The sequence below is a fragment of the Falco punctatus genome, assembly GCF_963210335.1.
Source record: "Falco punctatus genome assembly, chromosome: 1".
NCBI lineage: Eukaryota > Metazoa > Chordata > Aves > Falconiformes > Falconidae > Falco > Falco punctatus.
The window spans coordinates 107,453,382-107,468,231 of NC_137580.1; the positions used below are offsets into that span (position 1 = coordinate 107,453,382).

The 14,850-nt window shown below is 64.5% G+C and overlaps 4 protein-coding genes across 7 annotated transcripts; 2 read left to right on the forward strand and 2 right to left on the reverse strand.

Annotated features, from left to right (window-relative positions):
• Positions 1–3: 3 nt before the first annotated feature.
• On the forward strand, positions 4–2,779 carry VMA12 (vacuolar ATPase assembly factor VMA12). Of its 4 annotated transcripts, none has more exons than XM_080379956.1 (6): positions 8–274; positions 351–424; positions 501–590; positions 1,754–1,787; positions 2,124–2,236; positions 2,351–2,779. In XM_080379956.1, the coding sequence occupies exons 1-6, from the start codon at positions 103–105 to the stop codon at positions 2,444–2,446; spliced, it is 579 nt and encodes a 192-aa protein (XP_080236082.1). In that variant the 5' UTR covers positions 8–102; the 3' UTR covers positions 2,447–2,779. The 4 variants fall into 4 exon arrangements, with proteins under 4 accessions (XP_080236080.1, XP_080236082.1, XP_080236083.1 ...); XM_080379955.1 differs by having other exon boundaries at positions 12–274; positions 1,751–1,787; XM_080379954.1 differs by having other exon boundaries at positions 4–274; positions 1,751–1,787; positions 2,124–2,779.
• Positions 2,780–3,686: 907 nt separating this feature from the next.
• SEBOX (SEBOX homeobox) lies at positions 3,687–4,509 on the reverse strand. The gene is made up of 2 exons (XM_080379999.1): positions 4,178–4,509; positions 3,687–4,050 (listed from the first exon to the last, which is right to left on the reverse strand). The coding sequence occupies exons 1-2, from the start codon at positions 4,454–4,456 to the stop codon at positions 3,802–3,804; spliced, it is 528 nt and encodes a 175-aa protein (XP_080236125.1). The 5' UTR covers positions 4,457–4,509; the 3' UTR covers positions 3,687–3,801.
• A 61-nt stretch (positions 4,510–4,570) lies between these two features.
• KIF12 (kinesin family member 12) lies at positions 4,571–9,454 on the forward strand (the record flags this gene model as incomplete). Its single annotated transcript, XM_080380009.1, is given in 18 exon segments — positions 4,571–5,039; positions 5,322–5,387; positions 5,509–5,587; positions 5,661–5,782; positions 5,959–6,037; positions 6,175–6,309; positions 6,398–6,533; positions 6,778–6,869; positions 7,107–7,242; positions 7,332–7,450; positions 7,585–7,689; positions 7,769–8,058; positions 8,240–8,423; positions 8,512–8,586; positions 8,663–8,799; positions 8,895–9,300; positions 9,303–9,407; positions 9,410–9,454. Coding segments are annotated over 18 exon segments (2,508 nt in total). The 5' UTR covers positions 4,571–4,842.
• VTN (vitronectin) lies at positions 9,411–14,849 on the reverse strand. The gene is made up of 9 exons (XM_080379916.1): positions 14,763–14,849; positions 12,816–12,964; positions 12,213–12,332; positions 11,595–11,909; positions 11,349–11,488; positions 10,929–11,085; positions 10,657–10,806; positions 9,803–10,075; positions 9,411–9,607 (listed from the first exon to the last, which is right to left on the reverse strand). The coding sequence occupies exons 2-9, from the start codon at positions 12,946–12,948 to the stop codon at positions 9,489–9,491; spliced, it is 1,407 nt and encodes a 468-aa protein (XP_080236042.1). The 5' UTR covers positions 12,949–12,964; positions 14,763–14,849; the 3' UTR covers positions 9,411–9,488.
• Between the last annotated feature and the right edge of the window lies 1 nt (position 14,850).

A 14,850-nucleotide genomic window follows, 5' to 3' on the forward strand; every position in this document is an offset into this window, starting at 1 on the left:
CGCTCGCCCCCGCCCCTTCCCGGGGGCCCCCGCGGCGCCGCTCTAGCCCGTCGCCGCGCTCTATGGCGCTCCGCAGGGCCTAGGCGGCGGCGGCCGGCCAAGATGGCGTCGGCGGTGCGGGCCGGGCGCCGGCTGCGGCGGGCGGCGGAGGGCGGCGAGCTGGCGGCGCTGCCCGCCGGCCTACAGGCCGAGCTGGAGGCGGCGCTGGCCTCCCAGGGCGCCCTGGTGCCCTTCAGCCTGCTGCGGAGGCTGCACACCGCGCTGCGGGAGGCAGGTAGGCCGCGCCGCCCCCGGTGCGACGGGCCGCGCCCGGCCGGGCCGCCGTTAACCGCCCCGCCCCCCACCCGCAGGGTCCCCCCTCTACCTGCACGAGCTTCTGGAAGGTTGCGAGATCGACCTGCCCGAGGTGCCGGTGCCGCCGAGGGTAGGTGATGAGCGGGCAGCAGCCGTGGGAGGGGGCGGCGGCCGCGGCCCTTACGGTGGCTCTGCCCTTCCCGCAGAACCCCGAGCTGGTGGCCCGGCTGGAGCGGATAAAGGCCAAGCTGGCCAACGAGGAGTACCGGCGGATGACCCGCAACGTCACCGGCCAGGTGAGGGGCCTGCTGCATCACCTGCTGGCAGGATTCGGGCTTCTGAAGCCAGGCCGGTAGCAGCCTGGCCGATAGCCAAGGAAGTTTGCCCCCTAGAGTGGGCGCAGTACAGAGGGAACGTGGGCAGGGACTTGAGGGGTGCACACTGTAAATGTGTGGGGACAGCAGATGTTGAGGGCAGAGGCAGGACAGGACTGTCAGGATGGTGGAATAGAAGAGAGGCAGACTTTTGGGAACAGCTCGCTGTGCCAAAGATCTCAAGGTTTGATCTACCTACGGTAAATGTTTTACTGGGAGTGTCTGTGCTGCCTTTCTCTGAACGGTCACATTTTCATCATAGTTTTGAAATGAGATCACTCACGTCAAGGTAAAAGCTGAAAAAATAGGGTAGTATGTGGACACTTGTTCTTTCCCAGGAAGAGATCTGTTGGCACAGTGACTGTTTGCACAAGCCAGCATCCCTTCCTGCTGGCATTCCTTGTGATCCCATCCTGCTATCCCTTCTCCAGCTGTTTCTGCCATCCCCATGTGTTTAAGTCCCTGCACGTATCCTCCTGTTGGGTTAACTGTTGTAGAAAGATCTGCTTTGCTCTCTGCCGAGCTTAGCAGCTTCATCTATGAACCAGAGTGGTTTTAGCCGAGCTGGGTAGTAATGGCAGCTGCGTTCCTTTCAAGCAACGGAGAAGCAGAGGAGTATTCCCACGTCTATGTGCTCATCACATTCTTCCCTGCCTCCCCCCTGGTTTTTGGTGTTTGTGTAACGCTGTCCGATTTGACAAAGAGCATGCAGAGCTTTACAGCGTTTAGTTCTTGCCAGCTGCCTGAACATGGATGACAAGGTGAGACCCTTTAGTGTCTCTGTTAAAGAGAAGCCTGCAGCAGAGAACCCAAATGCAACAAAACACACTCTGAGATGTGCTTTGATTAGAAATGATCCCATCCCATCCCAACGTCCTTGAATCAGAGCACAAGCGAAAACCCAGAGAAACCCGGGCGTGTTGGAACTGCTGCTCCCCACGGCCCACCCAGCTGCTGTCAGGGCTCCCCAGCATCTCTCTGAAATTCTGACTCTTAGGGACAGGACAGGGCATTGGTGTTGCTTTTATTATGCAATTAACATTAAAATACAACTGATCACAAGTTTTAATCCCTTCTTTTAGCAGATGAACGGGACATTGGCTGAGTTTGGGAGGCAAGGTGAGTGGCCGCTCATCCTGCTGATGCCTGGAAGTGTGTACCTACAGGTCAGTCACGGGAACTATTGTATCGCTAGCTGATGACATCAGACAGCCCTCCCCTCTCCAAATATCTCACAGGAAGTTTTTAATGCACAGAAGTGTTCCTCAAGTAAAGGAGCAGCCTGTCAGTTGTTCCTATAAATATTTCTGGAGGCATAAAGCATGGGAATCCTTAAGTATCCTGTAGCCCAGCTGAGGCAGCCTCAGGCAGGCTGCATTAGCAAGACTATAGCTTGTCCCCAGCCTTATCTCCAAGCCTTATCTAAAAGCAATTGTCTTTCCCCCTTCTCTCCAGTTCGATCTGTTAAAGCCGTTGTCATCACCATATTCAACTTCATAGTCACGGTGGTGACCGCCTTTGCCTGCACGTACCTGGGCAGCCAGTACATCTTCGCGGAGACTGCAGCGGTGAGTGAGCCCATGGCCTCGGAGCATGCTTGCGGCACGCCCTGTGCTGGCCAGGCAGGAGCAGCAGCTCGACCGCGTGCGCAGGGTCGCTTATCTCTCTTTTTGTGTCCCCAGCGTGTCCTGTCAGCGGTAATTGTGGCCTCAGTGGTTGGCTTAGCTGAGCTGTACGTAATGGTGCAGACCCTTGAAGGGGACCTTGGGAAACTCTAACTGCACATGTCCGTGTGAACTGCAGCCCTCATGCTGGAGGCTTTTGCCCTCCCCAGGAGTCACTGGGGAAGGTTTATCTTCTATGATGTTAGTACCTGCTGCTGCTACCAGGAAGACTGCTGCATTCCTCCAGCCTCCTCCTGTGCTTCCCGCTCCTTAACATTCCTGAAATGAATCATGGATTAAAAATCTTGCAGCTGCAGAACAGAAGAGGAACAGCTGTGGATTCTCACCACTCCAGCACAGAGAGGGGCCTTAGCTCCCACCATTCCTGTTCTCCTGTGAAGTTACCGTCCTTTTATTCTGGCAATAAATAACGTTGTGTGTTTGCAACCTTCCTGCCTGACGGGAGATGGTGGTTGCTATGTGGAACGCCAGCCTGGTGTCTGAAAGACACTGCAGAGAGCTGTGAATCTTCCCTCTCCCGCTGCATCCTGCTCCGTCGTCCCCTGCTGAAGCCTCCCTTTGCCTGCCCTCACGGCTCCTGCCTGCTCCCTTGCCCGCTTTCAGGAGAGTGTTATTCCCGAGTGACGCGGATGCAGCACCCGACCCAGCTTGTACCTGGGGGCGAGCTCTTTCTCCCTCCAGCCGGATCAGGAATTAGATGACATCCGGTGCGGCCACATTGGCGTTGGCACCCGACTGGGCTTTGCAGCAGCTCGGTGTCCTCGCCGCCTCTCCTGACACGCGGCCCTGTGGCTGTTGGTGTCTTGGGGAGGAGCACGAGCCGTGGCTGCCTGCCCGTGCCATGGCAGAGCTCCCCTGGCAGACAGGGCAACGAGGGGTGCATGGCTCTGCCTTCCCCTGCCACAGGGTGCCCGGCTTCTGTGGGTGGGGAGGGGACACACCTTAACGCAGAGCCTGGGGGCTTCTCGAGTGCCACAGAGGAGCAGAGTGGAGAGAGCCAGCTCAGTGCATCCGTGGTGGGGAGGGGACACCGAGGTTTGCACTGCCCGGCCTGTGGACCTGGACACCTGCTGGGTGGGCACCCTGCCAGGGTCGGACACGGTGATTAGTGCTCTGATGGCAGCTAAGCCCCTCTGCAAACACGCTTTAATATCTGATATAGGGAGATCTGCCGGCACCTGCAAACGTGCCTGCGGATTAGGGGCGGCTGCGCCACAATCATCCGTGGATACGGCCTTAGATTAAGGTATTTTTTCCAAAAGATTAGTCGGTATTAGGGGCTGATGGGGAGCCGGCCCCGCCACGGCTGCACCGGCATTTAGGATATTGGATGGCATCCCTGGGACTGGCACCGGCAGTAATTCCACACCCTAATGAAATCATGGCGCTAAGCTGGGCGGCCTGGGTGCCGGGGGGGGGGTCCCCGGTGCCGGGGGTCCCTGCCACGGCTACGGCTCGCCCAGGTTGGTGATGGCCGCGCTGTAGATGAGGTCGGAGATGGAGCCCAGCGAGGTGGGGAGGCCGCGAGCGGGGCTGCGGGCTGCGGGTGGAGGCAGGGCAGGGGCCGGGCCCGGGGGGGTGCCGTCGGGGGGTGCGGTGGGGGGACACCGCTCCCCGGGTGGTGGCAGCGGCGGCAGCGGTGGCGGCTCCAGTTTGGCGCTGCGGATCCTGCGGGCTCGGCGGTTCTGGAACCAGACCTGGGCCGGGCAAGGGGGGGACACACGGTGAGGCACCGACAGGGCGGCCCCGTGGGGACGGGGGTCTCGGCCCCGGGAAGGGGCAGACGGGGAGGTTGGGGGGGGGGGTGGTCCCGGCCGCGCTCACCTGGATCTTGGCCTCGGGCAGCTGGGTGAGCTCGGCCAGGCGCTCCCGGGTGGCGATGTCGGGGTAGGGCACGGCGGCGAAGGCCCGCTCCAGCTCCGACAGCTGCCCCCGGCTGAAGGTGGTCCGCCGCCGCTTCCGTGGCCCCCCCGGGCAGGGGCAGGGGCACGGCCCCGGGGCGCGCACCCCCCCCGCCGCCCGCCCGCCGCCCGGCCCGCCCGCCCCGTCGGGGAAGCGGAGCAGCGGCTGGGGGGCGCGGGAGGTGCCCGGGGCCACGCTCATCCTGGCCCGGTTCCCCCGGCCCCGCCGCCGCCTCCCCGGCTTTTATCCCCCCCGGGCCCCCCCGGCGGGCTGGGCCCGCCCCGTGCGGGCGGCGCTGCCTCCCCCCCCCCCAGCCCTTCCCCGGCGCTCCTGGGGCTGCCTCGGGGACCAGCGACCCCCCGGCTGCCCGTACTGGTCCCCCTCCCCACAGCCGTCGGGGCACGCTGAGGCCCGTCAGGATCCCAGGGCTCAGAGAGGGGCTTGGAGGGGTCCGGTGCCGCTGGGCCGGCGACCCCCGGGCCCCCTCCCCCCTTCCCAGGGCCGAGGTGCCACCACCAGCCCCCCACCCCCACCCCGGCCTCGCCCCCCGCCGTGCGGCCGCTCTCCCGCGGGGCTGGCACCAGTCAATGTTTAACCGAGCGGTGGTACCAGTTGTGCGGGGCAGCCCGCGCTGGCTGGCGGTGGCTCCTGCCGGGACCCGCCGACCGCTGTGGACACCCCGAGCGAGGGGTGCTGGGGGGCACATGGAGCCAGAGGGGGAGCGGGGCTGGGACCCCCAGCCGGGCACACGGCCCAGAACACTCCCACGGGGCCAGGACAGACCGTAAGTCAGGGGAGAGCTGGAGGGGACGGAGACCACCCTGTGCTGGAGGGGTGGGGGCTGGGCAGCGACCGCCAGGTGCGCGGGGCTGGCACCCCAGAGGGTCCCTCTGCGGGGACATGAGGGGACATTGCACCCTGTCCCCTGCCAGGGCACAGTGGGAACAGGAGGGTGGTGTGAGCACAGCGCGACCGTGAGCCCCTCTACCCCTGCCCCGGGGTGTCCGCGGGCAGGACCCCCAGCCTGGGGGGCACCCACTGCCCCTCTGCCCTCTGTTCCCCAAAGGAGCCCCGGAGAGGAGCAGGAGGGCGCCGTGGTGGGCAGAGAGACGCGCCTGAGAGTCGTGCTGAGGTGAGGGCGGACGCGAAGGGCTCAGGGACACAGTGGGGACCCTCCTGCCTGGGGCAGGGGCACAGGGGGGCTCCACGGGGTCCCCGTCCAGCCACACCTCTGTGTCCCCCCCCGCCATTAGGGTCCGGCCACTGACCTGCACAGAGACGCGGCGAGGCGACCGGCGGGTTGTGCACAGCCTCGGCGATGGCACCGTCCACGTAAGTGCCACCTCCCCGCTGGGGGGTCGGGGGGCCGCAGCACCCCCTGAGCTGCCACTGACCCTGCACCCAGGTGAGCGCGGCCAGGCACGATGCCACCTTCGGGTTCAGCGCCGTGTTCGACGCGGGCGCCTCACAGGAGGCCGTGTTCGAAGGCAGCGGGATGAGGCAGCTGGTGGAGCTGGCCATAGATGGGTAAATTGTGGCGACCCCCCCCCCCCCCCGGACCCCAGCCCTCCAGCCCACCCCGTGCCCGCTCGCTGCGCCCGTCCAGGCCTCGGCGGCAGGTTTGCGCTGCCAGGGCCGTGCCGGGAGGTGGCATCCCCGTGCCACCGCCTGGGGCCGGGCCTGAGGCTCAGCATCTTCCCCAGCTTCTCCTGCACCGTCTTTGCCTTCGGGCAGACCGGCTCGGGGAAGACCTACACCCTGATGGGACCCCTCCTCGCCCAGGTACAATGCCATCACCCCCAGATGACCTGGTGATGATGGTGGGATGGGCTCTTCTCGCCCGGTCTCGGGTGCTGGGGTGGTGGGAGCAGGTGGGTGCCCAACGCGATGTGACCGCTCACCTCTCTGGCATCTGGCAGAGTGAGACCCAGCCGGCGTCCCCGGCCCTGCTGGGGCTGATGCAGAGGTCCTTTGCCTGCCTCCTGGAGCAGAGCCGGAGCCGCGGCTCTGACCTGGCTCTCAGTGCCTCCTACCTGGAGATCTACAACGAGCAGGTAAGTGCCTGCCTGGCCACCCAGCTCAGCCCCGCTGGCACCCCGTGCCCCCACTCCCCTGGTGCCTCCCCTCTGCTGAACCCCCCAGGTGCGGGACCTGCTGAGCCCGGGGCCGCCGTGCGCCCTGCCCCTGCGGTGGAGCAAAACCCACGGCTTCTACGTGGAGAACCAGCTCAGCGTGGACTTTGAGAGCCTGGAGGCCATTGCCAACCTGCTCCTGCAAGGTGCTGAGCCACGGGTGCGGGGCTGGGCCATGTTCAGGGTGTGCTGGACCCGGTATGGGGGGGACTCAGCCCCCCACAAACCATCCCTGGGGCTAGTGGGGCTCTGTTGGCAGCCAAGGGGGGCAGCTCCCCATCCTGCTGCAGAGCCCAGGCGGGCTCGTGTCTGGCGGGGGTGGGCAGTGGGTGCCGTGCCAGGGTGTGGGGCATGGTGCCCCCTACCAGCTCGCAATTGCCCCCCCGGCAGGATCCCAGAGGCGACAGACCTCGGCGCACGCCCTCAATAGGCACTCGAGCCGCAGCCACGCTCTTCTGACCATCAATGTCCGCAGCCGGGCTGTGAGCACACATCCTGCTCCAGGGGGAGGGGTTGGGGGGGGGGCTGGGGCTCTTTGTGGAGATGCAAACAACCCCGGGGTATGGGGGGTCACGTCCTCCTCCCCAAGGATGTGTTGGTGGGGCTGGGGCGAGCAGCAAGGAGCCAAATCCCAGACCCAGGGGTTGGAACGCTGCTGTGGGCCGCGGGGAAGGGGTGAGGGAGGCCAGAGCATCACCCCCCCAAAACGGGTTCCCCAGCCCAGCACCTGCCCCGGCAAGCAGGGCACACTGTGCTTCGTGGACCTGGCTGGCAGCGAGCGGGTGAAGGAGACCGGCTCCAGCGGGGAGCTCTCCGTGGAAGCCAACAATATCAACCGCAGCCTCCTGGCACTGGGTAAGGGCCAGGGGACACCCCCATGGGAGCATGAGCTGCGGGTCCCCGTCAGAGCCCTGTCACCCCCTCTGTGGCTCGTCCTCTGGCAGGACACTGCATCTCTCTGTTGGCCAAACCCCGAGGGAAGCGGACGCACATCCCCTACCGGGACAGCAAGCTCACCCGGCTGCTGGCACGCTCCCTGGGTGGCTCGGGCATCACCCTAATGGTATGTGCATGGAGGCCGGGCAGGGCTGCACAGAGCTGCAGGGGGCTGGGGGCTTGCTCTGTTGAGGGGAAGGCTGGGGGGAGACAGGTGACCCCCTGGCTGGCAGCTCACCTGTGGCTTTTCTGCATCGGCAGGTCGCTTGCATCTCCCCGTCCTCACACTGCCTCTCGGAGACGCTAAGCACGCTGCACTACGCCAGCCGGGCCCGGAGGGTCACCACCAGACCCCTGGCCAACAGGGTATGGCAGGCAGGGGCTGCGGGTGGGGTGTCCTGCCCCACTGCTGGGATGCCCCTGAGCCACCCCCTTGTGCTCCCAGGTGTCTCGGGAGAAGCTGCTGCAAACCTTGGAGAAAGAAATCCATGCCTTGCAGCTGGAAAACCTCTCCCTGCGCCAGCAGCTGTGCCTGCCCAGGGTGCCAGCGAGGAGCATGGAGATGCCAGGGACCCCTCCAAGGGAGGGGGAACGGCCGGGCTGGGGAGGCAGGTATGGACCCGCAGGGCTGCGGTGCTCCCCTGTCGAAGGGCAGCTCCCGTCACAGGGAGCCCCTGCCTGGCCCAGCCTCTACGGCCTCCTGCGGGACTTCGTGGTGGAGAATGAGCAGCTGAGGTACGGGGGGGCACGCAGGACTCACGAGCAGGGGCTCGAGGGGCTGGTGGGACAGCCAGAGCCCCTGGCCGGGCAGCACCCTGTGCCAGCCAGCCTCTCCCGGGGGCTCCCTGGGGCCGGGCAGGCTTGAGGTTCGCCAGAGGCTGCCAGTGCCCTGCCCTGCTCCCCCGCTGCTCCCCAGGCAGCCCCAGCTGTCCCCAGACCCCAGCGGTGACATCCCAGCTGGCCCATCCTGCAGAGCCACCCGCAGCTCCGGTGACGGCCAGCCCCTGCTCCCGAGTGCCCACACCCCCCATGTCCCCACCAGCCACCCCACGAGGCTCCGGCAGCCCGACACGACACCTGCCTCTGGCTCCCGGCTCCCGGTGAGCATGGGGGGCCCGGGCTCCACGGACATCCTCACGTGGGGAGAGGATGCCCGAACCACCCACCCGCTGATGTCCTCTCTTGCAGAAGCTGCCTCCTGCCTCCAGCCGCCCTGGCTGCCCCCAGTGCTGCCCTGGGCCGGCCAATGCCACCGTGTCCCAGGTACAACCCCGGGGGTCTCTTCGGAGAGGGGCGGCACAGCACAGTGCAGCAGCCTGACCGCTCTGCTCACCCCAAGGTGCTGCCAGGGCCCCTCGTGCCACAGCCGATCCTCCCCGAGGGAAACGTGGGTGTCCTGCCACCCAGCCAGGAGGACTCGGCTCTGCCTGGCTCCCATCAGCTCCTCAGGCACCCCCAGGCACCCCAGGGAAAGCGGTGAGAGCCGGGGCCGGAGGCCACCCGCTGGGCATCGCCCCCGTGGTTACGGGTGCTGGGGCAGTGGGTCCGTGTTTGCTCATGTGTCCTCACAGCAGGAGCCGCGGCAGGAGCAGGAGCTCGACTCAGCGGCACCTGCTCCCCCAGGAGCTGCCAGGCCCTGAGCGCCGTCCCAGCCCCGAGGGAAGGGTCATCCCTTCGGCCCCGCCGTGGCCGGGATTACCGGAGCCAAGAGGTGAGCAGGGCAGAGGGGGGAGGCCAGGCAGTGCCTCGGCTGGGGTCCCTTGGCGATGGGCACCCAGCCCCAGCCCAGCTGCCCATGCCTGGAGCTGTGGACCTGAGCCGGGGGGTGCCAGAGACCTGACCCCACTGGCTCCCGGCTGGCAGCCGCCGGCACCATCCCTCTCCTCCAGTGGGAAGAGGCACCGGAATGGCTGGCAGAGCAGATCTAAGCAGCCGCGCCGCGGACAGAGCCAGCAGCGGGGATCTGGCACAGCCCACGCACAGTTACTGTACCTGGAGGGATGACCACAGCCCGCGGGGGCACGGGGATCTCAGACTACAAGGACTGCGCAGACCCCGGGCGGGATGTACGGACGGACAGACAGGGCTCTCCAGCCTGCACAGCACTCGCAGTTTATTTCTGTCTAGCTAGGGGCTGTGCTGCCGGGTGGCTGCGGTGGTGCCACTCAGGTGCTCTCCTCCCCGGGCTGCGGGCAGTCCAGCCAGTACTGGGCGATGGAGCGCGGGTAGCGGGGCTGCACCAGGTCCACGCGCTTGGTGCGCAGGTTGACGCGGTAGTATTTGTCTGGAGGAAGGGGAGGTGGCTGTCAGGAGGGCCCACGGGGCAGCACCGCGGGGAGCTGCTGCCCTCGCTGCCAGCCCTGGGCACTTTCCCGCTGCATCCCAGAGCTCAGAGACATCACAGAGTGAGAGGAGACCTCCCCCTGCCCCGGCAGCCCTGGTTCCGCATCCCTCCCGGATCCTGCTGCCCCAGACTCACCTCCTACAAAGAAGTAGACGCTCTGGAGGGTCTCGCACTGGGAACCGGACAGCCAGTCGCTTTCAACACCCGCAGAGTCAGAGTCGTTTTGCAGCCAGCCCCAGAACCCCAAATTCAGTGACCGGTGGCTCTTGTACCTCTTGCGCTGGCGGCGAGACTTCCTTCTGCGGGGCTGGTGGGAGGCCACGTAGATCCTGCCGGCCATGGCGGCGTCCAGCCGGCTGGGCACCCCCCTCCAGTCCCTGCTGATGTACCGCGGACTGCTCGCCCCCGCTGGCAAAGAGGCAGAGGGTGAGTGAGAGGGGCAGCAATGTATGGGGGGGAGCTGAGCCCAGCCCCACAGACAGCCCCCAGCTCCGAGACCCACAGGGATGCTCCAGAGGGTCCCAGCCTGGATGGGATGCATGATGGGGACATGGGCGAGGCAGAGCCAGGAGCAGCCCCTCACCCCACCCTTGGCTGGGATGAGCCCTGTGCTGCTGAGCCCCCTTCTCCTCCTTTCCATCCTTCACTTCACATGCCCAGGGCTGGGGCTTTCCTGTGGCATCTCCAGCTCCAGTGGGAATAAACAGCCCCCAGCAGCGACGCTGTGGTGTGAGATGGCTGGTGACAGGTAGCGTGGGGCTTACGGGCTGCAGAGGGTGGGATTTGGGATGCTGTGGGAGATGCAGGTGTGGCCTGGGGGGTTCCTGTGCATAGCCCAAGCTCCTGCCCTGCACGGCGGCTCATCCAGCCTGCCCATGCTCCCAGGTATCGCTCCCTCCTCCCTGGGTGCCCGCACCCCTCGCACCCTGTCAGTGCGGGCCATATTGGCACCTGCCAGCCCTTTCCCCCGGGGCTGGCCCAGCCCTTACTCATTCTGCCACCAAAGAGGATCTGGAAGACGTCTTCCCAGCTGTCACGGTTCAGGAAGGCATAGTGGTTGAACACGGTGGAGGGGGAGGACTTCTCACAGTCGGCCTGCGTGGGCTGGTTGGCAAAGTCATAGGACCAGTAGTACTTGTCTAGGAGAGGATGCGCAGGGCATTAGTGGAGGACACATTGGAGGGCAGCAGTAGCTAGAGGGGTGTCCAGCCTGTGGCCACTGGTGCCAGGCTCTGCCTGGGAGCAGGGGCTCTTCCCTTACCCTTGAAGAAATAGACTCGTTCATTGCCATGGTAGCTGTGCGCCGGGAGGGCGAAGGCCGCGTTGACGTTGTTCGGGATGCCTTCAAAGCCCTCGGAGATGTTGCGTGGGTACCCGGGGTCCAGGGCTCCATCGTCAAAGCGCCAGTACTGGCTGCCCTGGGGGGTGCAGGACAGAGGGGGAGTCAGGGGGTGGGTACAGCATCCCCCAGACTGCCATGGGGAGCGAGCAGATGCTGGGGAGCCCCGTTGTGAGGCTGCGGCTGCCTGGGGCCCTGGACAGCTGCGGGGATTTGGGGATATCTGGCAGCCACTGCGTGTGTGCATGCATGGAGGCGGACAGGGTGGGGACAGGGTGGGTTGGGGAGCTGTGCTGGCTGCCCTGGGAGCACACTCAGCCCTTCAGCCAGGTTCCTGCCCACCTTGAAGAGGTAAGTCTTGCCCTGGCAGTTGATGCGTGTGAAAGCTGCGTCAATGGGGCCCTCGATGCCCCAGACGTCGCTGATGAGCTTGGGGTAGCCAGGCCGCACACTTGTCTCGTCCAGCTCATAGAAGTACTTCCCTGGGGACAGAGGGGAGGTGGGAGTGGCACAAGGGACCACAGCCACCGGCACGGGGTGACGGGGTGGTAGCATGTCCCACGCGCCTGGGAAAGGTCCCTGAGGTACCTCGGAAAGCGTAAATGGAACCATTCTTCAGGTCGGTGAAGGCATCAAACGGTTTCCTGCTGCACAGCTCCTCAGACTCTTCCACGGGGTCGTGCTCCTCGACCTCATCTGGTGTGGTGCTGACCACATCATCCACAGGCACATCCACTGTCTCCTCAGGGTCTGGCTTGCTCTGCGGTGTAGGCTGCACCGACAACGGGGGTGTGGGTAGTTCCGTGGTGTCTGCCGTGGTGCTCTCTGACGTGCCGAAGTCGACGGTGAGGTTGTAGTCAAGGTAGTCATCCTCCGGCAAGGCAAACACATCCCCTCGGGTCACTGTGGGAGGGAGCAGGTTCGTCCTGGGGAGCCCTGGGCATCTCCCACTGGATGTGGGGGCAGCAGCCGCTTGCTCCCAGGTGCTATGGATTTGCACAGACCCCACGCTGCGGGCGGCAGTGAGCCAGCTGCTGAACACCCTGGTGCTGCAACACCAAATCCTGGCACTGGCCTCACCCTGCAGACACGGGTGGGTGCAGAGGTGACCCAGCACGGACCCCTCCGAGCCTCCGTGGTGTCAGGCACCCACAGCCATCCCAGCACCCCCTGCCCCAGATAGGAGGGCAGCCGTGAGACCGGTACCTTTGGCTTTGCAGACGGTGGAGTAGTCGCTGCAGCAGCTCTGGTAGTACATGCAAAGGGTGTCGCACTGGCACTTGCGCTGCGCGTTGAAGCCATCCTCGCAGCGGCCCACACAGGAGTCTGCAAAAGCCACCCGCCGGTGCAGGAGGAGTAACGTGGGCTGGGGAGTGGGGCCAGCGTCTGCCCCCCCGGCCCAGCCCCAGGGGTGAAAGCAAACATGGCATGTCTTGGCTGGGGGGACCCCACCTCTCCATGGTCAACCCCATCACCAGGGGTTACAGCAGCACCTGTCCCCACTCCCACCCAGGTCCTGCTGGGACGGGAGCTGTGAGCCAGGCTGTGCCGGGGTCCCAGCTCCACACTGGCAGTGCAGCTGCAGGACAGCCAGGGATTGCCCAGGCATCTCTGATAGTGCTGCCCGCTTGCCTTCTCCCCATGCTGTGAGGCGTAGCCAACGTGGCCAGTGGCCATGACCACCACCAGGTCCCCTCACCCTTCCCAGGCTCCCCAGCCCCTCCATCAGCCCAAGGGCACACTCACTCCATCCCCACCCTGGCTGCAAGTGGGAGGCACCCAGCGTGGGGCTGGTGGGCTCCGACTCACCTTCAGCAGCCCAGGCAGCGGCGAGCAGGGCCAGCACCAGGGCCGGGAAGAGCAGCCTCATCCTGGGCGGCCAGGAGCGCAGCCCTCCTGCGACTGTGCGGGCTGGAGCGTGGCTGCGGCCAGGGCCCGGCATCCACTGTTTGCTCAGCCTGCCCCGAAGGGAGAAAACAAACAGGCCAAGGTCAGAACAGGGGAAAAGGGGCAGAGACACTCTCCCACCCAGCATCCCCCACAGCCTGTGCCGAGCTGGGGGCATATGGGGGGGACAGGGCTCCCCACACATGCAGGCAGCTCCAAGAGCCTTTGCTGCCAGCACCTTCCCAGCTGGGGGGCAGGCTGGGCGCTGGATCAGAGAGCAGGGGAGGACAGCAGGCCAGAGCCAGGTACCAGTTTTGGGGTCCCACCACACTTATTTCATAGCAAACCTCATGGTATTAAGGCTCCCCGCCTCTGCCCCAAGGGGAGGCCGTTTCCCAGCCTGGTCTTGGGAATGAAGAAAGGGGAGAAAAAACACTAATGAAGGAAGGGGAGAGTGGTGTTCAGAGGGCAAAGAGCCTATGCTTGCCTAAAATGTTACTGTTTCGGAGAACTTACTCTTGGGATTTCAGCTTTCTCAACATCAGCAAGACTGGGAGCAGACCTGGGGAGCCCCAAGGCAGGCGACTCGGGATGGGGCAGGTACCAGGGCTGTGCACGGGGGCCAGGGGCCAGAGGTGAGTGGCCAGGAGGGGGGGAGCGGGAACCCTCTGCACTTTCACTGCAGTCGGCAAACAAATGCCTGTGTATTTTGCTCCCATCATTCCCTTTCCAACCAATCTTTTTGGTTACTAATTAATGTTGATTCAGCTCTTTCAGCAGCTCCTGATAACTCCAGGATGTTTATTTAATCAGGGGCAAGGAGCAAACGCACATGAGGCTACAGAGATACTGCCTCTGGCTGCCTCCGCTGCTGTGGCACTGCTGGGGCGAGAGCTCCGTGGGGTCTGTCCTGGCCTTGGGGCAGGAACAGCGCAGCTCTGCGCTTTAATAAGTGATGGAAGATCTGAGGAGAGAAGAACCCAAGCAGGGTGCCCACTTTTCCAGGGGCCCTGCCTCTACCAGCTCAGACACAGGTGGTTTCCAGCATTGGCTGCTCCCACCCTTGCCGGAAAGAGCTTTGATTTGGTTTTGAGAAAGGCATTTCCACCTGGAAAGCCCCGGCGAGCCAAGGAAAGCCACCAGACACTGGTTGTTGGGGCAGGACTTCTCTTGCAGCCCTGTCGCCCCCCTCCTTGCCCCCTGGCTTCAGCTATGGTGGGGCTGGTGCCATCCCTGGGTGCAAGCACCAGCCCAGCGTTCGCTAAACCTACATCACATCCCTGCTGAATAGAGCATGGGGCACAAGTGACCTGAGCAGGCACAGGCTCCTGGGGAATCTGGGGGGAAGAAGGGCTGGGCAGTGCCTGAGCTGCTTTTGCTGATCAGCTGAGACAAAGCTCCCTCCTGCTGTTCCAGGCTCCCGACCACCAGCAACCACAGACCCATGAAGGCTCCGTGAGCCCTTTCCTGGCTGCTGTGCTCAAGGCATGGCAGGAGACCCCGAGAGAGGGGCTCGTTCGGGTAATGGGGTCCTGGGGAGCTCTTGCAGCCAAGGGCTGAGCAGAACCAGCAAGGAAAGCTCAGGCAATGGGGCTGATCCCCCAGGGCAAGGCTAGGAATCCCTGTCATTCCCAGAGCCCTGGCTGCTGGTGCTGGGAATCCTTCTCAAACAACAAAACAAAGCAAAACTAAAAGCAAAGCAAAGCTCAGCTCTCTGGGCTTGTCAGGACAAGCCTAAGGCAACGACTTGAATTCTGCCCTCCCCAGGCAGCATCCTCCTCTGAGGTAGCAAACCCCTCTGCTGTGCTGCATTGCAACAGCCCGTAGCATTGCCCCTGCTTAATAATAATTTATCAGGAAAATCCTTACTGGTTCTGTGCTGAGCCTCTCCTGCGGTACTGTGCTGCTCGGGACGCCTTGTTTACCGTCCTTCGCTGTGAGCTAATGTCCCTTTCCT

Bases quoted from the DNA above. Each gene is read 5' to 3' on its own strand.
- VMA12 (XM_080379954.1), top strand. From the start codon at position 103: ATGGCGTCGGCGGTGCGGGCCGGGCGCCGGCTGCGGCGGGCGGCGGAG. The intron at 591-1,750 runs GTGAGGGGCCTG...CCCTTCTTTTAG, and splicing joins CCCGCAACGTCACCGGCCAG to CAGATGAACGGGACATTGGC. The intron at 1,788-2,123 runs GTGAGTGGCCGC...CCTTCTCTCCAG, and splicing joins GGCTGAGTTTGGGAGGCAAG to TTCGATCTGTTAAAGCCGTT.
- SEBOX (XM_080379999.1), bottom strand. From the start codon at position 4,456: ATGAGCGTGGCCCCGGGCACCTCCCGCGCCCCCCAGCCGCTGCTCCGC. The intron at 4,051-4,177 runs GTGAGCGCGGCC...TGCCCGGCCCAG, and splicing joins TGCCCGAGGCCAAGATCCAG to GTCTGGTTCCAGAACCGCCG.
- VTN (XM_080379916.1), bottom strand. From the start codon at position 12,948: ATGCCGGGCCCTGGCCGCAGCCACGCTCCAGCCCGCACAGTCGCAGGA. The intron at 11,910-12,212 runs GTACCGGTCTCA...TCCCTCCCACAG, and splicing joins CACCGTCTGCAAAGCCAAAG to TGACCCGAGGGGATGTGTTT. The intron at 10,076-10,656 runs GTAAGGGCTGGG...CCTCTTTGCCAG, and splicing joins CCTCTTTGGTGGCAGAATGA to CGGGGGCGAGCAGTCCGCGG.